Below are 23,853 nucleotides of genomic sequence, written 5' to 3' on the forward strand. Positions count from 1 at the left end.
CTTGCTCCACTATGAATTCCCAGCACTTGGAACAGTGCCTCACATACAGAGGGCAAGAGGTAGCTGTTTGCTGAGTGAATGAATGAATGATTACCACTGCAAAATTGTGAATAGTCTTATTTTATTACCATTAACTTCTAAATTGTAAAAGACATTTCCTTAGAGTTGTTTTTGTTTCACGTATGTTCATTTATCTTTGAACATAACTAGAAATTTATACTCCAAAGCTGAGATTTTTAGGAAGATATATATATATCATATATATATATCAAATATATATATACACATCATATATGTGTGTGTGTGCATATACATACATTATATATATGTGTATATATATGTATATATACACATATATATATGATGTATATATATTTATACAAACACGCACCCTGCATGGGTAACTGGAATGTATAGGGGAAAAAAAGTGAAGAAGGCAGCAGCTAACATGGGCAATTTCCATTTCAGCCTTCCTATTTACTAATGTTTCCAAAAGAAGGGCTTAAGTCATAAAAATTACTAAGATTTCAAAGAGTGCTATGTATAGTATGGTGAATATAGTTAATAATATTATATTTCATATTTGAATATTGCTGCCAGTAGATCTTAAAAGTTCTCAGCACAAGAAAAAAAAATTTGTAACTATGTTATGTGATGGGTTTTAGACTTACTGTGGTGATCATTTCACAATGTACACAAGTATTGAATCATTATATTGTATACCTGAAACTAATATAACGTTATATGTTCATTATACCTCAATTTTTAAAATGTTGTAGCTAAAAAATAAAAAAAAATTTTTTTAATCTCATTCTATTTTTTTAAAGTTGAGAAACTGATCTCTTTCAAACTGAGGTTTATCTAAGTTATGCAAATGAAGCCATTTGTAGAATCTCACATATCTCTACCAACACCAATAAATATGGTGCTATTTAACTAAAAGCCCTCACTGCCCTTTGCATACTGTCCTGGGTTGACCTGTGAGGTCATTAGGGTGGGCCCTGATCCACTATGACTAATGTCTTTGTAAAAGGGGAAGAGACTATGTGAAGAGGGCCATCTGTAAGATGAGAGAGAGGCCTAGAACAGAGCCTTCCCTCTTAGCCCTCAGAAGGAACCAATCCTGATGGCCCCTTGATTTTAGACTCCAGAAATATAAGACAATATATACCTGTTGTGTAAGCTATCCACTGTGATGTTTTGTTAAAGCAGCCCAAGCAAATTAATACCCTTCAGATTCTAGAAGGGTCTTCAGCTTCAGGGCCCCTGAGATTTACTGATAAGGATTTAGGGAAAATCATGAAGCCAGCTGAACTCAGCAGAACTAAGGAGGTGAAGTAAGCAGCTAAAGAACTAAATATCATTTCTGTTTAAACCAGCATATGAAAGTACTAGTTTGGGATTGGCTGACTGACAGAAAATATTGTTGGCAACATGGACATGTCCTACTTTGAGTCTTCTGATCCATTTTTATACTTTTCCATCCTTCTTTGTTATCCTCCGAGTTGCTGGCTCTTTAGTTTCTATCCCTGTCATACTCACTTTGTGGGCCAGGTATCTGTCTACTATTATCTATCTACTAGTTATCATAGTAGAATCAATAAAGCAAAGTCAAAATCAACAAATGTTTATGGAGTGCCTACTCTATGCACTGCTTACAATAGCTAAAACACTTGGGGTTTTAGCCATGGCACAAAACACAGTATACTTGAAACTTTACATTTCTTATTAATCTATCTGAAAGTCTGGAGTTTTTGTGTTTCTTTTAAGGAATAAAATAGAAAAGTGATCTTCAAAGGAAAAAAAACCTAAAAAAGGTGAAATTCTTTTCTTAAAGTTCTAGATTTTTACATTTTTGTATGTTTGGTCCAAAATTAAGAAAACACGTGCACATGGAATGAGATCTTCATATTTCATTCTAGGCATTTTATGGACAGTTTTTCATAAACCATAAAAATAAAAATGATAAAGTTTTTCTAAAACCTCAATTACATGCTGTGTACAAATAATGCATGCAGCATTTCTGAACCTAATTTCAGCACTTCGTTTTACAGAATCGCTGGATTTTCAATGCTTGAAGGGAAAATTGGATGACATTTAGGGTGACATTCTATCAATACCATCTTACTGTTTAAGTTCTTTTTGTTATGGTAGCAATAATATACATGTTTTATTTCTAAAATCTTAAATATAAAATGCCCAGGAAAACTAAACAGTACAATGGTTATATAGTATCTTAAATCATATGTAATTTTATATTTCAAACTTGGACTTCCAATAGAGTTTTCTTAATTTTAATTCTCCTGTAACATTGATTTAATACATTATTTCTAGAAAATAATATTTTTAGAGAAGATAAAATTTAGCTAAGTTAAAAGTCACGATGTTATGCTATAAAATTGGGTAAGAGACCATCTCACTGTAGACAAACTCTCTCTAGGATTTAATACTCTGAAATTCAGAACTGGTGCAATACTGGGGCACCTGGCTGGTTCCAGAAGAGCATGCAGCTCCTGATCTCAGGGCCATAAACTCGAGCCCCATGCCGGGGGTAGAGATTACTTAAATAAAAAAAAAAAAAAAACCTTAAAAAAAAGTTGGTGCAATATTCAAATGAGGAATCCACATACTTACCATCCCCCAAATTTCCTCCAGTTCACACAGGGTATTAACTGCATTCTTACTAGAATTACTTTTATTGAATTAGAATATTGCTTTTGAGTATTCCATCTACCACACACCCAAATATAAAAAGTGTCTATTGATGAATTATTAATTTTGAGCGCTTCAATTCACATCTAAAGTTAAGGTCCCCAAGTTACCTCTCAAACACTTGAAAACAGTAATAGTCTGACAACTCACTATTACAGTGCCAAAGAAGTAAAAAATCTCAATTGTTTTTAAAATGCTATTTTTTATATTACATTCCATGATTTCCTTCTCTTAGCTTGTTTTAAATATGCAGTCCTTTTTGATAAGTGGGAAAATAATGATCTCTTTGGATGAATAAGTGGTAATATGATTCTATTCCAAAAGTATATTTGGCCCAGACATAATGTTCTTCAGACAAATGAATAGTTAATAGATGTATTACTGAAATTAGGACCAAAGACATTTATAATAATGATCACATATTTTATTAATAATTATCATCTTCAGCTTTTTAAATTTTAAAAATATATCTAGAATCCTAGAATTAAAGATTTTCAAGGGAATTGGAAAAATTAGTTGCCTGACCATATGCATGCATTTAACCACACAGGCTTCCAGGGGACTCCGATTATAATAATTTGTATAGTATTTAGAGTACTTCATCACCTGGAGTACCGATGCACTGTGCCTGAGTAGATCACTTCGTGATCCAAATACCTGCTATCTGGAGCCACAGGTATCCATGTCTAGCAAACATGTTCTATTTCCCCCAGCCACACACAATCACTCCTCACATAATCCCAGGAGGATCAGAAATCCCGCAGAAGAAAGGAGTACAAATGAAAAAGCAAAACTGAAAGTATGACTAAGGGGTGGAGTAAAATGTTCTATTTCTCCTTGGTATCATGTTAGGTTAGAGCAGTGAGTCATCATGATCTCACAGGTTAGAGTACAATGAGGAACCAACCACATATTTTGACAAACTTAAGTATACAATAAATACTGTGGGATTCAACAAGTTGTGTTATTTTATAATGTGAAGATTAAAGCTTCATAGTCTCAAAATAGAAGGATGCAAAAGGGGTTGATGCAACTCTGAGATGAAAAGTAAGGACCACCTGTGATGACATTAACATCTATTCACCAAAAACTATGTGTTTCGATATATAATGGAGCCATGGTAGTCTTGGCAATTCTTTTTAATATCTCCCTCTATATTTTTCATTTATAATTATTCTGTCATCCTCAAAGGATGTTAAGATGTTAAGAACAGTCAGGTGTTAAGTCGGTCAAGGACATGTAGTTGTTCTCTGCTTACAGAAGGATGTTTACCCACAAATATTTCCAGACTGTTAGATGAACCAGTCACATTTTATCTGACTAGAGATGTAAAGAAATTTGGAATGGGGGAATAGTAAAGGACACAGATGGGTTTCTAGAGTACAGGATATCTTAGAAAGATGGATGGGTTATTTACTCCAATAATCCTCTTAGGAACCCACTGAGAAACTGGAAAGATCTAGGTGAGTACAGAGCAATGAATGACTGGTGACCAACGACTGACAAGGCCTTGGGACTAAAGAAGAAATAAATCGTGGGGAGTGCAAGAGAGAGCTATTGTTTTGTTCCTTTTTGTTGTTGTTGTTTTGTTTTTTTTTTAAATTCCATCCCAAATCGTTCATTAGAATTCAAGGTGAATGAGAATCAGAGCAGGTGACCAATCAGGGGGGAAATGGACACCGCACCTTCTTTATTCCATCTTTCAGATACATGTGATTTTAAAGATTTTTAGTGCGAAACTTAGGCTTCTATGTAAAGAATAATAACTTGAGGAATAGAAATTTTATAACCTTGGTGGAAAGACTCAAAAGTTTTTTCAGAGCATCACAGAAAACTGACTTAAAAAAAACCAAAGCTGAGAAATGCTTCCCATTCCAGACCAGCGGATAGAGGCGCAGTGGGGGTTGAATTATGGCTACTCCAAAGCTGCGGCCAATCCTCACCCAGAGATAGTCTGTATCCATTGCCACCAGGGTAGCAGGTGATGCCAACGTCCTCCCGATGGCTGCAGTCGTGCCTTCCCCACTGCCTCCGGGAACACTGAACCAAACTGGACTCCTTTCCTGAGCAGCTGACGTCATCCAACCATATGGGCCCTGTGCTTTCTTCAAAGTGGTTTGCAGAGGCTTGTTTGCCATATCTGTGGCAATAAAATAAACATTGTGCATAGAACTGCTATCTCTTGTTTCAAGGAAGCACAAATCATAAAACAAACAACCTGATTAACCATCATAACTCCAGAGGATAAGTGCTTGCTCTTTCTCTTATCTGAAGGACACAGTTCCAGGGCGCCTGGGTGGGTCAGTCAGTTAAGTGTCTGCCTTCAGCTCAGGTCATCTCAAGGTCCTGGGATTGAGCCCGCACTGGGCTCCCTCAGCGGGGAGTCTGCTTCTCCCTCTGCCTGCTGCCTCGCCCCGCCCCGGCTTGTGCTCTCTTTCACTCTCTTTCTCAAGTGAGTATGCACTCAAAATAAACAAATCTTAAAAAAAATAAATAAATAAAACTCTGAAAGACACAGTTCAAGAGCAGTGTTCACCCCATCACACATTTCGATCATCTTAACAATTTTTTATTGACTCAACATGTACCTAATGGATAATTAATCCTTTTCCCCCATTCCATTCATTCTTGTGTTTTGGCTACAATTTAACTCACCAACCAGAGAGAATGCACAGCAAAGAAATGGACCTCCCATTCCTGACAAGGGAAATAGCACCATAAACCATAAAATTAGAACAGTTGTCTCGTATTGGCCTCTCAAGAGCCGCCTGAGCTCATCTGATTTCATCAGCTCCTCTAGACCTCTTTGGCATCATCTCTTCCAAAATAAAAACTGTGTGTAAGTTCAGTGATTCCTCAAGCACTACCCCCAATTCATGATAAGACTTGGATTTCAGCTCACCAAAATCAGAATAATGGCGATGCTCTCTGCTTTTCATTGTTACAGAAATCTGATTTTTAAAACTGTATAAATTATATTGAGTTCCAATTGACTTTCTTTGTAACAATGCTCTACAAAAAATTGAAATAAATATATACATTGTGGAAACAGGAAAAAGTTGCAAAATTAAAAGTTGGTAACTAAGTCACAATCCGTACTTTCATTCATCCTTCCCCCAATTTTGTTTTCCATATTCTGCAAATTCCAAACCTCTAGAAATAACTGAGCTAAAAATTATTTAAGGTGTCTTTTGGTTCTAAGAATCTATGTAATTAAACTCATACTCATAAAATTTTGTCAGTCACTTCCTTTACTGAATGTTTTTATTATTTCTACATAAAGAATATGAAGAAATCTTTCTTGCATTAATTTTCCCAGTTTCTTGTAATGCACTTGTATTACATTTAAGAAGATGAACATTTCAATAAATTAAAAACACTGGAACTTTTCATTACCTAAGATCTCCATTTTGCTAACTAATCAAATCTCAGCGAGAAAAAAAAATTATACTAAATCTCATACTGCTACCACTTTGAATTTACACCACTTTCCCACAAAATGCATCAGTCTGATTATTCTCTGTCCATATCAACTGTATAACAGATAACAAGAAGTCATTTTACTTTGAGATTTCATTTGTACAAAGAAACCCAGAGTTCACCCCTTCCTTAGTTCAAAACGTACTGTTTCAGAAATTCCTCTGTAAACCAAAAACTAAATCTGGCCCACGCTTATTCTACTTCTAACACAATCATTTAGAACTTTTAACAAATATTAGTGAGAACATTTTTAGAACCATTAAGGTGATATTCTGTATATATAAGAAAAACTGAATATATTTGTGAAACAAGATTTTAAAAATATGGAGAAAAACTCACCCTATTGTTTTTATTAATAAAGCAAAATATAAATATAGCAACTAATAGTATTTATGAATCTTTCTAAATCTATAAAAATGGAATACAGTTCTCAGGCCTAACAGAGATTCATTCAAAGATGAAATGGCACTTATTAAATAATCCTTATTAATTAAACATTAATATTAATTTGGCTGGTATGTCATATCCGTTGACACAGTAATCACAACCACACTGCCTATGAAAATGCAAAATATTGGACAATAACATGTATTTATATCTTCATGGTATCATTGTTTATAATAGGAAAAATTAAACTAACCTAAATATAAGTAAATTATGGTATGAACATTTAATAGACATTATGTTGTCATTAAAAATTATGACTGTAGTAATATAAAGGTAAGTAATATGGATAGAAAAAGTACATACTGACTATCAGTTGTTATAAAATTATACACATAAATTATTATAATAATGGTATAAGAATGGAAAAATTATGGGTAGTTTTTTAATTTTTATTTTCTAAGCTCTAGTATTTTATACTATTTTTACAAATTTAAAAATATATTTAAACATGATAATACTTGGCTTGGATGAAAGTATATTTTTAAGGTTTAATGAATATTTTCAATTAGCTCTATCTCAAGCATGAAATGATTTTGTCAATTTTTTCAAGCTTGAGACAATTGATTCAAGCATGACCCAGAAATACGAAAAACAAGAAAGAATGGGCATTCATGGGCTTCATTCAAATAGCAGCTAAAAGGCATCATTTGCGGTTACTCTGGAATGCAGTATGTGTGTGACAAGAAATCCACCGCTCAAAGTGTGATACTAGATTTTACGAGTCAGGTCAAGGGTGAGTTGGAAAGGTCATCTCATGACAAGAAGGCCATTTTTCTCAAATAAAAGTGATAATTATCATCACATTTGAGAAAGGGAGTAATGTAATACCAAAGCATGTGAAACTGGACTTCCCTGAGATTTCAGACACGATGATGTCAGAACCAACACCATCTAATAGCAGTGATGCATCCGAATAAAACCGAGCATTCAAAGCATACAGTCTTACTTGAATAGACACAAAGAAACCTAGGGGCACCTGGGTGGCTCAGTGGGTTAAGCCTCTGCCTTCAGCTCAGGTCACGATCAGGTCCTGGGATCGAGCCCCGCATCGTTGGCCTCTCTGCTCAGCAGGAAGTCTGCTTCCCTCCCCCCAATCCCACCTGCCTCACTGCCTACTTGTGATCTCTCTCTCCCTGTCAAATAAATAAATAAAATCTTTAAAAAAAAGAAAGAAATCTAAAAGTCACCCGTGGCTCTAACCAATTACTCAAGAAAGGTGGTGACAGGAAAGGTAATGAGATAAATAACAAGATATGGTTATTCATCATCACAGAAAATGTTACCGTTTTTTACTGAGGTTTTTTTGTCCTTCCATATATAGAGAGGGGAATAGGTAGGTAGGTGGGTAGATAAATAGACAGGTAGATAGATGACAGAGAACACGTATTGTTAGTATGACAGAAATTACAGGTAAGGATTACAAAATGAGAATTTTAAAAACATAATTTGGCATTTAGCCACATCACATCTTGAGCCTTACTTAAATCCCAGCTGTCGGCAAACCACGTATGTATTCAGCTCAGTCCAGCCATCATCACAGACAGTCCCCCACCGTCCCCGGTGATACACCTCAAGGCGGCCCTCGTGGCTGCCTTTACCACCTCCAAGTCGGATGACTCCATCTGTGGGAAGGAGGAGACACAGAAACTAAGAAAATCAATGCTCAAAAAAGGGGAGAAAAACATTTTAACTTCACTAGAATTATCACTTCTTCAGGTCTCTCTCAAAACCTTTTGTTAAACTTATTTTGGGACACTGCTCAATGATCTGAGGTCACTGGATTGTTTCTGAAGTATGACATAACCATATCCAACCTAAGAAAATATTCTTCTTATTTGTACTTGTATTTCCTGAGTAGAAAAATATATTCTGATATAATTCCAAAGTAGTTATTTGGATTTCCCCAGATTAAACAAATATTTCGGAAATTTCTTGTAGCTTCAGTCTTGGTAAGTAGGAGAAATATCAGTCATTTACATTTAAAAAATAAGAAAACAGTGACTTGGAAATAGTTCGAAATTGTAACTGCAAATGAAAAAATTCTGAAATACAAAGACAGAAAAAGCTGTTCTGGTTAAAGTGTGATCTATCATGTCAATGCATTTATTATTCCTTAGGCATTCATAAATTATAAAAGCTAGAGTACATGTCTTGCTTTTGCTCTTTTATTGATAATACAGATCTGGATTTGAAGCTTATGAGTTCAATGAATAATTAATTGGCAGAGAACCCTATCAAAAGCTTCTAAGCAGATATGCAATAAATTTATCCCCCAACAAGTAGATTTAAAAGCCTTTTCCAGCCAAAATAATACAAATACCCCAAATGAAACATGTATATAGTCCTGGGTAAAGGTCATACTTTTCATGAACCTCTGGGATCTTTAAAATGAATGGTCTCTTAGTAACGCAATCACTTTTTCTTGTAACACTTTACAGCCTACAAAACACTGGTACACATTTTACCTCATTTGACCATCATAGTAACACTACAAGACTCTACTCCTTTGAAAGAGGAAGAAAAGGAGACCCAAGAAGATGATGTGCTCTGGCTTAAAATCTGGCATAAATGTTATATTTCTATTGTATTCTATTGTATATAAACATGCTATTCTAATAAAAACATCACATAGAGAACTATGTAAATAAAAAGGTATAACTTAAGCATTTCATGGGCCCTCCAAAGGTTTTATTTTGATTTTTTAAAGAGAGATTAAAACCCCCAATTTTTTTCTTTAAGTTCTTTTTACCATAGAAACAATGGGTTTGCAATGACCTGACTTTCCTTCTATCCTTTTCCCTTTTCTTCCCACAAAACATGTAACTACATACACACACATTCATTTTACTCAGACATGCCCTTCTTATAACACATGAGACATACCCAGACAAGTGTGCTACAGTCTGGAATAGTCAGAGAATTGAGCACAGCCAAGTTAACTTGGTTCCTTTATTAGTGTGCTTAACCAAGAATCCCATCAATACAGTTCCACGAGCTATAAACACATTCCGAGAGTCAAGGTAGTTCAATAAATAAATGAACTTAAGTATATGCCTAATAATGTGACATTTATCATTGCACACTGATTTTGATTGTTAGGCATTATATATTACAAAAAATTATACTTTCTGTCTATCTTTTTAGACTATAAAAAAGTGAAAAATTCAGAAATACTTATGAACAAAGACATACCATGCTGATATACAATTTGTGTCAGTTGTTTGGTTTTGGGTTTTTGTGAGTTGTTTTGCTTTGTTTTTAGTTTCATTTGCAGAATTTACTGGTGTGTTCATGTAGTTATATTATCTAAGCTGAGAAGAGAAGGTAAGCCCAGATGGTGCTAGGGGCAAGGGTTGATAGATTAATGGGGTGAAATGGGGTGAAACTCTTACCTGTTAGAGGGGTACAGGACACTCCAGCATCTTCCTTATGGTCACAGTTATGCTCTCCCCAGGAACTCTTTGGACATTGCTCAATAGAAAGCTCATTCCCAGTGCAGCGTACCTCATCCAACATGATTGGACCAGAGCCTTCCCCAAAATACGCCTGATTCCATGCTTTGGCAATGCCACTGAACAAACATAAGAAATCTGGATTAGACATCAAAAAGTCATCTGATATCATTTCTTTTGCCCCAGGAAAGGTACAGCTATGATTAATCCATACTGCCCCTGACCAATTCACTCCACAGATTTTATGTGACTTGCTATACTTCTTTCCTGTTCCTTTGTTTGTCACTCTTTCTATTTTTGGCCATCACAAGACTGCTAATTACCCCTCAATACTCACTGCCCTTTTCTTCGTTAGTAACGGAACCTCAGATTTTTAGGAGGGCGATGGCTATTCTGAGTAAAGATTCCATTTCCCAGCCTCTTCCCCTTCCAGATGACTATGTTTGTCTTAAAATATACATACTATAAAATTGACCATTTTAACCATTTTTAAGTGTACAGTTCAGGGGCACTAAGTACCTCCTCATTCTTGTGCAACTATCACCACCACCCACCTCCAGAACTCTTTAGTTAGTCATCCCGAACTGAAACTATGGACCCATTTGAGATGATTAAGTTCTATCCAAAGATATTTAGGTTGAAGTGTTGTTGTGTATCACTTCCAGGAAGAATCCTTGTCCCACGTCTTCCTACCTGCTGATTCCAAGGCAGAAATGATGGCCAGAGCTTGAGAAGCTATACTGGTCCATGAGGTGCCATTCTAAGAATGAGAGAACTACAAGCAAGAAAAAACCCAAACCCAGGTGACTGTGGAACCACCAGACTAGCCCAGAGCTGACTACCTCTGGTCTCTACAAAGACAAACTCTTATCTTATTAAACCACTGTTACTTTCAGTACTCTGTTACTCAGAGCCAAACATATTCCTAATTAAATATCTCTCCACTCAAATTCATGTGCACTAAATTTACTTCTCCCTTAATTCAAAGTGATCTAGAATCTAGTGATTCTAGAACCCCAGATTTCACCACTGTCAAAATTATTAATAACTTCAGAAATTGTCATGTTAACCCCTTTTAGCCTTCTAATTTTTAGAGTAGAACATTTATATTTTCTTTTTGTTTTTCAGTGATGCTCCCTATTCAATATTCAATAATATTCCCATTATTTTGGTTGCCTTTTTCTCATACCATTATAACTACCTTGAGAATATGCAACCAAAATATATTGAAGGAAAAAAGAAAGTTTACTAAAATGATTATAATACTCAGCAATGGCCAAGTCTTGGATAGTAACTTCCTGGCCAAATTAGAACTTGTTTGACTAATTTTACTAGATATTACAAAAGTTTCTTTTAAGAGAACACATGTTTAAAACAAAACTCAAAACATCTGAAACTTAAAACCTTTAACCATTAGAGCAAACACTCATTCCTTTATCACCTGAGCCACTTTATGTTTAAAATTCAGAGTCTGGGGATGTCTGGGTGCTCAGTGGGTTAAGCCTTTGCCTTCGGTCCTGGTCGTGATCTCAGGGTCCTGGGATTGGGCTCTCTGCTCAGCAGGGAGCCGGCTTTTCCCTCTCTCTCTCTGCCTGCCTCTCTGCCTACTTGTGATCTCTGTCAAATAAATAAATAAAAATCTAAAAAAAAAATTAAAAATTAAAAAAAAATGAAATTCAGAGTTTGTAAGAGGAAGAATAAACGAAATGTTTATAAGAAGAGGTGTGAAGAAGGAAGGAAAAGAAAAATAGGGTAGCTTATGCAGGATATTTTCCTGGAGTTAAAATTTTTAAATTTGGAATCCTCACACTTAAATCTGATATCTGTAATACCGAGGACTCTGAGAAGTCTGCTCAAACAAATATTAAAGATTAATATCTAGTGTAAATCAGACAAATGTCAAAGAAAAAAATCCTAACGCAAATGATATTATCAAATAATTTTGTGAGTGAATTTGTTTTACAAGGAAAAAATGACAGAAAAAAGCCATTTCTACTCTTCCAGAAAGAAGGAATCAATACTCAATTAGTAGGATTTTTTAAATGAAGTTTCCAGTTGTTTCAATGCGTACCTGTGTCATCAAAGAAGAGTGTAGTGGACATATATATAAGTGTTCATATATTACTGGTCATGTCAAAAAGCTTATTCTTTCCAAACAGAATCTTTGAGGAAGAAAAGATCTGGAAACAGGCCCTCAGGCTCAAATCTGGGCTCTATCTTTAACAAGCAAAACTGCCCTGGGGAAGTTATAAAAACCTTCCAAGCACAAAATGCTTCTTTTGAACACAGGGATGATAATCACTCCCTTGGAGGGTTATAAGAATTAAACTGATGCAAAGTAAGAACTCAATAAACTTGGTTCCTTTTCCCTCTGGCACTATCAGGAGCTTCCCCCTCACTACTGATGAAGGGCGTATTTTTCACTGCCAAGCAACTCATCTAAAACCATTTCGCGTTTAGTTTAAACAGACATCATATAGCTTTTGTTCTCCGGGCTCCCCAAGGTAGAGTCAGTGGAATGATGGGAAAGGGAGAATCAGTGAAAATCTCAACATGTTCTGGATTTAAGGTTGTAAATATGTTTTATTCATTTATATATTTTAAATTTTTTTTAAGATTTTATTTATTTATTTGACAGAGAGAGATCACAAGTAGGCAGAGAGGCAGGCAGAGAGAGAGGGGGAAGCAGGCTCCCTTCTGAGCAGAGAGCCCGATGTGGGGCTCGATCCCAGGACCCTGGGATCATGATCTGAGCCGAAAGCAGAGGCCTTAACCCACTGAGCCACCCAGGTGCCCCTAAAATCATTTTTTAAAGAATATACTTGGGGCGCCTGGGTCACTCAGTGGGTTAAAGCCTCTGCCTTCGGCTCAGGTCATGATCCTGGGGTCCTGGGATCGAGCCCCGCATCGAGCTTTCTGCTCAGTGGGGAGTCTGCTTCCTCCTCTCTCTCTCTCTCTCTGCCTGCCTCTCTGCCTACTTGTGACCCCTCTCTGTCAAATAAATAAATAAAATCTTTAAAAAAAAAAAAGAATATACTTACGGGAGTAATTTAGTAGCCTATAAAATACCCAAAAGATCTGTGTTGTTTTTTATTAAGGATTATGAGATGATGGCCCAGAAGATCATTAAGCTATGAGTTGCATCACTCAACTTGGGATTCCTGTGGCAGACACACAGATCCTCGGAGACCAACAATTTCAAGGGTTTCAGTGCACACAGGCATTTTACCAAAAACACTTGTAGTGGCCAATGCAATTTTTTTTTTCTAAAGACAGCACTTATGCTCCCAGAAAAGCATATTCTGTACCAAAATGATCTTGCAAAAGTAGTCTATAAGGCTGTGAATAAATTAACATGTTTTAAGTTGCCCCTAGTAGAATAAATACCCCCTTCCAAAAGACAATATTCTCAATACAACATTCAAACTAAACTGAACAAGGGAACGTGATACCCACTGGAAAGAAAACTCTGAAGTCGTGTATATTGGGACTTAGTTCCGGAATTTGGAAGCCTGAAAAACTGAAATGTACAGTGTTATTTACTAAGCTCGGTTCAAACCAGAAGTGAAGTGCTTGCAGTTGCGTTCCTGAGACCTGCCACACCTTTGCGAGAAGGGAGAATCCAGGACAGGAGCAAAGTGCCCTTGCTGGTGGCTCCTAAGTGGAGAAGAGTGAACCACAACCCAAGGGATAAATTCAGCATACCTCCTGTCTTTATACAGTCCATGCTCTAAGAGGGGCTTTTACATTTTCTAAATGGTAGGCAGAAAAATCAAATCAGGAATGTAATTTTTGACAAGGGAAAATCCTATGAAATTCCAATTTCACTGTCCAGAAATAAGGTTGGATTGGAACAAAGCCTCACTCATTCCCAGCTTAGCTGCTGTGGCCGCTTTTGCACCACAAAGGCACAGTTAAGTTGTTGCAAAGTCCAAAGTACTTACTATCTGGACCTTTACAGGAAAAGTTTGGTGACCTTTGCTCTAAAGGAAAGAGATTAATGAAAGCAAATATGGAAGCTGACTTAGAGAATAACTGAAAGTTGCTTAACAGAGGAGAGGGAGACAGAGGACTAATGCAGGTCATGGGGAAGCCAGAAGGGACAGCTTTGGAGAAAGGCCAATTAACAGTCTTCTTGGCTCTTTGCCCTGGGATAAATGCCAGGAAAGAAAAAGATCCTATGGAAGAACATTTCAATGGGTACAATTCACTGAGCCAGGATTAAGTGGTATAAGGAATATGGGAGAATATAAAATTTGATCCCAAACTCATAACAGAAACAAACAATAAATTCCAGATGGTTTAAAAGTCTAAATACTGGAAGGAAGGAAGGAAAGATGGAAGGAAGGAAGGAAGGAGTTAAGGGGTTGAGAAGGGAGGGTTAAGAAGTTATTGAAATAAAATAAAGAACACAGTACAAGAACAATACCACCTTGGGACAAAGAGGATTTCCTGAGCAAGGTAAGATACGCAGAAGTCAGAAAAAAACTAAAAAAGTTTAATTTAACCACATATAAATTTAAACTCCTGTATAGCAAAATATACCATAATCAGAGTCAAAAGGCAAAGCAACAGGCAGGAAGAAATATTTGTAATATGTGACAGCAATTAAAAAAAACCTCCTAAAATTAATAATAATAATATTATAATTACATTATAATGAAAGACAAAACAACAAAGCATTTTTAAAAAATAGGGGCATGGAGACAATGAGGCTATTCACAGGAGAAATATCGATGGCCACTGGGCATATAAGATGCTGAATGTTACAAAGGTCAAATTAACACAGCAAAAATACATTCTTAGCTAACATATTTTTAGATATTTTAAAAGATTAGTATTTTTTTTGGTACAATATTTAGGTTAAAAGTTTAACAACTAAAGACCTTTTATTACCCAACAGCCCCCTCCCCCCTTTCTTCTCCCCCCAAAAAACACCCTAAAATAATGATTAGCTGGGAGTGACTCAGGATTGGCCGGGCGGAGTAACTGATACATACTATATTCCAAATATGTTAAAGATCATGTGATAGAGGTCCTAGGAAAAAGCAAAAGGCCTGATTAATTGCCTCTGAACTGTGTCCCTTCCTTAAGGGAGAACACAAGATGGAAGAGCAGCAGCCCCATAATCAGGACTCTGAGAAAAGTCATCTATGTTAAGATACACTCTTAAAACACTACTTGGGTGTTTTATGATCTTTCTTATAGGTTTCCATATTTCCCACTGTTTATAAACATTTTAATGATCACAAAAGTATTTAATTGAAACAAACTAATCAGAAAAACACAGAACTAATCACAACAACAGCAACAAAAATGTTAACTAAGAAACTAGGATGCAACACCATCTAGGTTTTCTGGCTCCCTTTCGAGTTTATTAAAATTAAGAAGATGCTTATACACACATTCCTTCAGCCACTAGTATTTCCCGGTGCCCTGGACTGTGCTGGCTTTCAGGGGATACCAAAGAAACTCATGACTCTGCCTTTAAAGAAAGTCTGTGATATTAGGGAAAGCAACATAAAACTCAGAGATTGTTGGTGTGCCTGGGTGGCTCAGTTGGTTGAGTGTCTGACTCTTGGTTTCAGCTCAGGTCAAAATCTCAAGGTGGTTAGACAGAGTCCCACATCAGGCTCCATGCCCAGCTTAAGGTAATCATTCATCATTTCTCTGCCCTTCCTCACCTCTCAAAAAAACAAAAACAAAAGCCAACCTCAGGGATTGTTAAAGTCAAAAAAAGCCATGTGAATTCAACAGTTATGTGCTCGTTGTCCCTCATTTATGAAAATTATTCCCCCACCCTCCCTGGCAGTTCATTTGTAATAAAGTCCCAGTATTGCCCATTTTCTTACTCTCTAGCCACAAAATAAATTTGTTGGAATAGGGGTGCTCTGAAATAATACACTGATTTATTAAGTGATTTTCTGTAAGTCTATTTGACCTATATCTATAACAGCAAATGCCCAATAAACACTGAATTGATTCTATGTCTGATCCTCATCCAAAACATTCTTAAACCTATTTGACTACTCTGATTGTATTTGTATAAAGTTTGTTTTCATGGTAAAAGCCCAAATAAACAGTATCATCTGACTAATTCAAGCACCAGACTAAGTTACTACTTTGAACAGACACAGAATATAGTTAGGCAATTCTATTGTGCAAGGTAATTGTTCGTTAGATTATAAAAGATTGGTCCTTTAACTACAAATTTCAGTGTGTGACACAACTTATGAATGAAAAAATTCATTGTTAATGATCGATATCCTAGATTTCTCTCTGGAGAACAATCCCCTGTATTTCCAGTAGTGATACTGGATGCACACGGAATACTTACTGTAGGCCAACACTGGTCTACCAGGTTTATGTGTATTAACTCATTTAATCCTCCCTACAACCCTATATTCTGATCCCCAATTTACAGAAGAGGAAACGAAGGCCCAGAAATTAGATAATTTGCCCAGCATTATACCACCACTGCTGGTGAAGCTTGTCTGGCTACACAGCTAACTCTGAAGCACTTGGCTATATAAAGTCTCAGGGGGGCATTTTAAGGGGGGGGGCGGGGGAACTCAAATACAGTCTATTAGCATTTTCTCCCTACAGTGAACTTTTATCTCTTGACTTCTCTATTTCTCTCAGCCCTATATTTGTATTTATTCTTATTAACCCCTGGCTTTTTGGCAAATAGTAGAACATGAAAAAAAAATTCTACACTGGGAAATCTTAAGATTCTGGTTGTTGGGGTGCCTGGGTAGCTCGGTTAGTTGAGCGCCCGACTCTTGATCTCATTTTGATATCAGATCAGGTCTCGATCTCAGAGTTGGGAGTTCAAGCCCTGTGCTGGGCTCCATGCTGGCCATGGAGTCTACTTTAAAAAAAAAAAAGAGGATTTTGGTTCTCACTTAACAGTATGACTTTAGGGCTTTGGGTAATCTTAGAGGGCCTAATTTCCTCTTCTTTTACACAAGGTCTTCAGGTTCTCTTTAGGATAAAAATCTATAAAATACAAAAAAAATTAATAAACAGTAAGATTAAAAAAAAGCAAAGAAGTATTTTTTTAAAAGCAATCTGTATCACATTTTTATTCTAACCACTCAATAAAGTAGTTTTGTATGATAATTTTATAGCCAAAAAAAAAAAAAAACCTAAGAAAGATGTGTTTACAATTTTTTAAATTCCTATGTAAGTTATGGCATATCCACACAATAAAATATGATGTCCTAGTTCTAAACTATGTTTTTAAGAGTTTTGAAAGACAAGGGAAAAGTCTTTATTTTAACTGCACAAAAGGAACCCTGATTAAAACGTCTCCACCTGGGGTGCCTGGGTGGCTCAGTGGGTTAAGCCTCTGCCTTCAGCTCAGGTCATGCTCTCGGAGTCCTAGGATCAAGCCCCTCATGGGCTCTCTGCTCAGCAGGGAGCCTGCTTCTCTCTCTCTCTCTCTCTTCTCTCTCTCTCTCTGTCTGCCTCTCTGCCTACTTGTGATCTCTCTCTGTCAATAAAATAAATAAAATCTTTAAAAAAAAAAAAAAAGTCTCCACCTGGAATGCAGGCTGGTATAGCCACTCTGGAAAACAGTATGGAGGTTCTTCAAGAAGCTAAAAATAGAGCTACCCTACAACCCAGTAATTGCACTACTAGGAATTTACCCCAGAGATACAGACGTAGTGATCCAAAGGGGCACATGCACTCCAATGTTCATAGCAGCAATGTCCACAATAGCCAAACTATGGAAAAAGCCTAGATGTCCATCAACAAATGAATGGATAAAAGATGTGGTATACACACACACACACACACAATGGAAGACTACTCAGCCATCAGAAGGGATGAAATCTTATCCTTTATAATGACATGGTTAGAACATGGTTAGAACATGGTTATTATGCTGAGCGAGAAAGAAAGACAATTATCATATGGATTCACTCATACAAGGAATATAAGGGTACAGATGATCATAGCAGAAAGGAGTTAAAAATGGAATGGGAAGAAATCAGAGAGGGAGATAAACCATAAGAGACTCTTAACTATAAGAAAGAAACAGGGTTTTGGAGGGTAGGTGGGTGGAGGGATGGGTAACTGGTTGATGGGCATTAAGGAGGGCACCTGATGTGATGAGCACTGGGTGTTACATGCAACTGATGAATTACTGAACTCTACATCTGAAACTAATGATGTTCTGTATGTTGGCTAATTGAAATTAAATAAAAATAAATAAATAAAATGTTTCTACTTGAAACTTCACTGTGTACATGCACATTCTCAAGACAATTTTCTAACATCTGGCTGCTTCGTTTCCTGCTCCTAATCTTTCTCCAAGTTCTGGGTTACTCAAATTTGACTATCAAAAATACAGTCATTCTTTTGTGTTTAGGAAGCTTGCCAGCTACCAAAATCCACAGACACCATTAAAAGATGAAAGCCATGGGGCGCCTGGGTGGCTCAGTTGGTTAAAGCCTCTGCCTTCGGCTCTGGTCATGATGCCAGGGTCCTGGGATCGAGCCCCACGTCAGGCTCTCTGCTCAGCGGGGAGCCTGCTTCCTCTCTCTCTGCCTGCCTCTCTGCCTACTTGTAATCCCTGTCTGTCAAATAAATAAATAAAATCTTAAAAAAAAAAAAAAAAAAAGAAGAAGAAAAAGAAAGCCAACAAATCACCATCTCACGAAGAAACTGTAACCACCACTCCAGGGAGGCATGATGTCATTTCCCTTTGGAAATTCAACAAACAAATAAAGAGATGAAATCTGCTTAGGGAAAAAAAAATCATAAATCAAGACAAGCAACAAAATTATGCTGTTATCAACCATGTGCCACTAAAAACTATTTCATCTGAAAGTGCTGTGCTACTAAATAAGCAAACAAATTATAAAGGAGGAGCAGGTGCAGAATATTGCTTTAATGCAAATTTAGAAGAGAACTATAAAATCAAGTGAAAGAAAGGCAAAAACGAACAATATCAGCTCAGAGCATCAGAGTGCTGACAATAAAAACAAATGTCTACCAAGCTGAATCATTGGTTGTTGCGTAGGCTTGTGGAGGACTTTTGCCGCCTTGTATATCTGCAGGTATTTTTCCTTTCAATTACTTTTCCAAACATGTATTTCCTCATTCAAAAGATAGCAATAAGCTAATGCTCGAGAAAGATGTAAATACTTGGCCTTCACATGTGTTCGACATTAATACAGTCTTCCTGGTGATTCCATCTCTATATCTTTTCTCTGTAATAGACTATTGTTTGTCAACATGGTCCATGTTCAGGGCACCTGGGTGGCTCAGTGGGTTAAGCTTCTGCCTTCGGCTCAGGTCATGATCTCAGGGTCCTGGGATCAAGCCCCCCATTGGGCTCTCCTTTCAGCAGGGAGCCTGCTTCCCCCTCTCTCTCTGCCTGCCTCTCTGCCTACTTGTCATCTCTCCCTGTCCAATAAATAAATATTTAAAAAAAAAAAAAAAGGCCTATGTTTAAGAACTGTTTAAGTGAAAGAAATCTTTGGCTCTCAAGAAAGAATTTCACATTACAACAAATTTTTAGAATCACTTCTATAATTATAAATATAATCAATATTCACAGTGTATCTCCAGGATACTCTAAATTTTCTAGGCAAACCTGCGTTTTCCCCCACAGAAATATATGAAGATTAAAAAACGCCTTACAGCTTAAGTTTAGAGTAATCCATACAGCAGCTAGTAATGTTAAATACACTGTTACTCCACCCTTCAAGTTCTTCACTTGATCTTAGCCAAAAGGTCAAGATGCGATCCACCCTTCAAGTTCTTAATATTTTTGGCAAAGACATAGGTTTCTTAGTAACTAACATGAAAATCAATTAGCACCACATAATTGATCACCAGTAAATATACATATAAACACCCTAGAATGTTTTAAAAATATGAAATTCATAGATACAGCTAACTAAATGGAAGTTCTGAATAGAGAACTAGTGTTGGATAATCTACCACCAAATGCTCAGTTTATTTTGAATGTTAAAAACATCTTTCAACTATAATTTGACTGACCTTGAGAGCCAATGTGTACTATATACTTATTAAGTGTGCTAACTGCTCTAGAACCTGGGTTAGACAACAGTCCCTATATATCAAGAAATACGTTATAGGGAATCGGACGAAGAGATACTCTGTAACTTTTCTCTCACGAAGAGATACTCTGTAACTTTTCTCATATCCAGAAGTAGGACACAGATCCAGGTTGTTCTGAGTACAGGGCACATGATAACTTTATGCTGTGTTCATTTTAACAGCAACACCTGGAAATTTGAGGAAGATTAGTATTGAAATCGATACCCCCTCAGAACATTTTGAAAATCTAGTCTCAAAACGAATGCTTAATAAGAATTTTTCTCAAAAGGAATGGTTGGCCTTATTTCTAACCCACCCAAAGAAAATGATCATAACAGTAATTTCACACCACTGATAATTATAAGCTCCAGAGACACTGGATTTGCCATGCGGGTCCTGTCCTATACCTGAACTCTGAAATAGCCATTAGGTCGCAGAATCAGTTACGGAGGAAATGTAACTTTACAGTGAAGGATCAGGCTAATGCCAGCTTAACCCAGTGCTCAAGCTTAGCCCCATCAGTGGTAAGACCCCAAGACACATCACCTGTGATAAATCCTGGCCAAAATACCTGCTTTGATCTAATCAAACATTTGCATCTAGCCTCCAATGTCAGGAATTACAAGAGCCAGAGGAGTAAACTAAATGATACCAGTAGGAAGAAATGAGACAAATCCGGGAGGAAAGGACATTCTCAAGAACAAACGTCTTTCCCTTCCACAAGTCAGTGTCATGAATAACAAGAGGCTGTTCTAGATTCAAAAGAGACTTCAGGTACACAACATCCAGATGCACTGCATGATCCTGGACTAAATTCTGCTTAAGACAGTCCATCTGCCAGGGACACTGAGGGGGCCACTACAGGAAACTCACTGTGTTGGGGTATTAGAAAATGTTAAGAATGATCACCCAGGAGGCACCTCAGTGGCTCATTCAATTAAGCATCTGATTTCTGCGCAGGTCATGATCTCGAGATTGTGATATCCAGCTCCAAGTAGGACTCCACACTGGGTGTGACATCTGTTTAAGATTCTCTTTCTCTCCCACTGCCCCTCCCCCACCACTTGCACATACACACACACACTCTCTCTCTCTCTAAAAAAAAAGTGGTAATTACCAATGATATTGGTTGTGATAATGTTAATTTGGCCAAGTAGCACCATGCTCTTATTTTTAAGAGAAATATACTGAAGTATTTAGAGATAGAATGTTAAAATGTCAATATTTTACGTTAAATTGTTTCATTATAAATACAGAGTTTTGAGGGGGGGGCAGTTGCAAAAACAATCACAAAACAAATAAGTATAAATGGTGTAAGGTTCAAAAATCATGCTTCAGTGTCAAGGATTATGCTTAATTGAAAAGAAAGTGATCCGTGAACAGTAAGCTTTGATCTAAAGAGGCCAACCTATCACCACCACCTGCAAAAAGCTAAAGGAAGAAATTTACAAATTTAAAGTAAAATATCAACTTCAAAAAGAGCCCCTAATTTTATCTTGTTTTTTTTAAGATTTATGTATCTATTTTATAGAGAGAGTGTCGGGCCAGAGGGGGGAGGGGCAGAGAGAGGAGGAATCTCAAGCAGACTCCACGCTTAGCACAAGGCCCACGGAGGGGCTTCATCTCACAACCCTGAGATCATGACCTGAGCCAAAATCAGGAGTTGGACACTCAACCAACCAAGCCAGCCAGGCACTCCAATCTCCTAATATGATTTTAGAGAAACTTTTAGGCGTGTTATACCAATGTTCAGAATCACTAAAGAAAGGGATTAAAGACTAAAATTATAGCACACTATTCCAGAATAGGACTTAGTACAGCATGAAATGTTCATTTTCATACCGCTGTTTTTATTACACATGCTTCATTTCCACATCCTATGTGGGAATTATTTCCTTTGCACATTAATAAACATCTTCTCTTCTAAGCACATACCTAACAAATCAGAAAGCAAAGTCAAAAGTTGAGATAATACTTGGAGGCAGAAGCTGAACTTCAGTTAAACCCTAAGAACAGATGACTTCAGTAAGTCTTTGCTACCGACAGTGCTGGTGATTACCTGGGAATAATATAAATGCAAATAACGAAAAGAAGTAAAAGGGTGACATTCTCAGAGATATAAAAGCAATTGAATCCAGATACAAACAGGCTAGACCTCTAGGTACACAAAAATTCTCTTCGGGGAGCTACAACCTAGCACAAAGATCGCAAGGTGGCTTTTTCTATTTGCTTGAGGAACTGGACAATTTAAACACACAGCCACATGCCTCTGCATGTGGGAAGAAGAGATTCCAAAATTGAAACGAAGTAAGAATAAAAACAAACCTCAGGCCCAGCTGCCTGCAGATCACCTCTGCGTCTGCTTCATCCCACTGGTCATCACAGACGGTCCCCCAATGACCAGCATGGTAGACTTCCACTCGGCCTTCCCGCGCACTGCTCCCACCCACGAGGCGTATGGCGGGGAACGTCGGGCCTGTGCCGGGTGAAATCAGAAACAAATTACACCTATACATTTGAACTGAATGATGAGATTAGATATATTCTATTTATCTGCCATTCTCAATAATTGAGTCATATTTATTAAACCACTTCAGGGATTTGCACGTACACGCACACACATCTAGTATGTATTACAGTATTCTTGACCAATTAAAATACTCTAAATTGGGGGTGCCTGGCTGGCTCAGTCAGTAGAGCATGCAACTCTTGATCTCCGGGTTGTGAGTAGTCAGAGCCTTACGTTGGGGATAGAGTTTACTTAATAATAAAAAAAAAAAGTTTTCAATAAAAATTATTTCAAAAAATACTCCAAATTGAATGACGTCCATACAAATAGCTCCTAAGAGGAAGTAGTCCAAATTCACTTTTCCTCCAACAACCTCAGAAGCCAGAAAAGACACACTCAAAACTATAGTTTATTGGAAACGCATTTGATTTTTATGGTATTGTAGTGGGGACACTAATTTTTTTATGCACAGTAACTTGAGCATTACCAACATGTAATTCTTAAAAACGGCACTTATGTCTGTAACATCCTTGTCTTCGGTACAGAAATATTTCTGTATTTTTAGAAATCAAGTTAACATCTAACTCATTATACAAGGTAGTGATCATGGCCAATACCTACAAAAAACAAGATTGGAGAATTCACTTGGGTATGAATCGGCTCATATTCATTTTCTAAGAACTACCAAAGGCTTCCCGTTGCAAACTCCTTATTACGGTCCACAGTGCCCTGAGCTAGCCCTTGTTAGTGTCCTGAACATCCCTCTCTACACCTGGCCTCCTTCCCCAGGCTATACCTACAACGCCCTCTTCCTTCTGTCTCTTAAACACTCAAGGGTGTTTCCCACTATAGGGTTTGTACGCTTCCAGTTCCTTCTACTTGAAAAGTGTTCCCGCAGGTCTTTCCCTGCCTTCATCACTCTCATCATTCAGTTCTCAACCCTGAATTGCCCTTTGTTTAAGAGGCCTCCCCGGTCTTCCTAACCAACACAGCACAAAAAGTTACTTTCTACTACATTGCCTTCCAAATATTTATTTTATCTAAGACTGTCATTGATTCATTGATTTCCACATTGTCTATCTCCTAACAGCTAGAACTCAGGACAGAGACCGTGCCTTTCTCTTTCACCTGTGTATCTTAGGTACCCAGCATACAGAAGGCATGTAATAGATACTT

General features: G+C 37.1%; 1 protein-coding gene across 3 annotated transcripts in view; it reads right to left on the reverse strand.

The window, feature by feature from the left end:
* Nucleotides 1-23,853, reverse strand: part of PRSS12 (serine protease 12) — a 72,679-nt gene that overhangs the window by 27,813 nt on the left and 21,013 nt on the right. For all 3 annotated transcript variants that reach the window (XM_032333276.1, XM_032333274.1, XM_032333277.1), the window contains exons 4-7: nt 22,494-22,644; nt 10,032-10,210; nt 8,120-8,261; nt 4,656-4,852 (exon numbers count right to left, since the gene is read on the reverse strand). In XM_032333276.1, coding sequence (XP_032189167.1) covers nt 4,656-4,852; nt 8,120-8,261; nt 10,032-10,210; nt 22,494-22,644 — 669 coding nt within the window. The remainder of the gene's footprint in view (nt 1-4,655; nt 4,853-8,119; nt 8,262-10,031; nt 10,211-22,493; nt 22,645-23,853) is intronic.

Source organism: Mustela erminea, chromosome 2 (assembly GCF_009829155.1).
Source record: "Mustela erminea isolate mMusErm1 chromosome 2, mMusErm1.Pri, whole genome shotgun sequence".
Taxonomy (NCBI): Eukaryota; Metazoa; Chordata; class Mammalia; order Carnivora; family Mustelidae; genus Mustela; species Mustela erminea.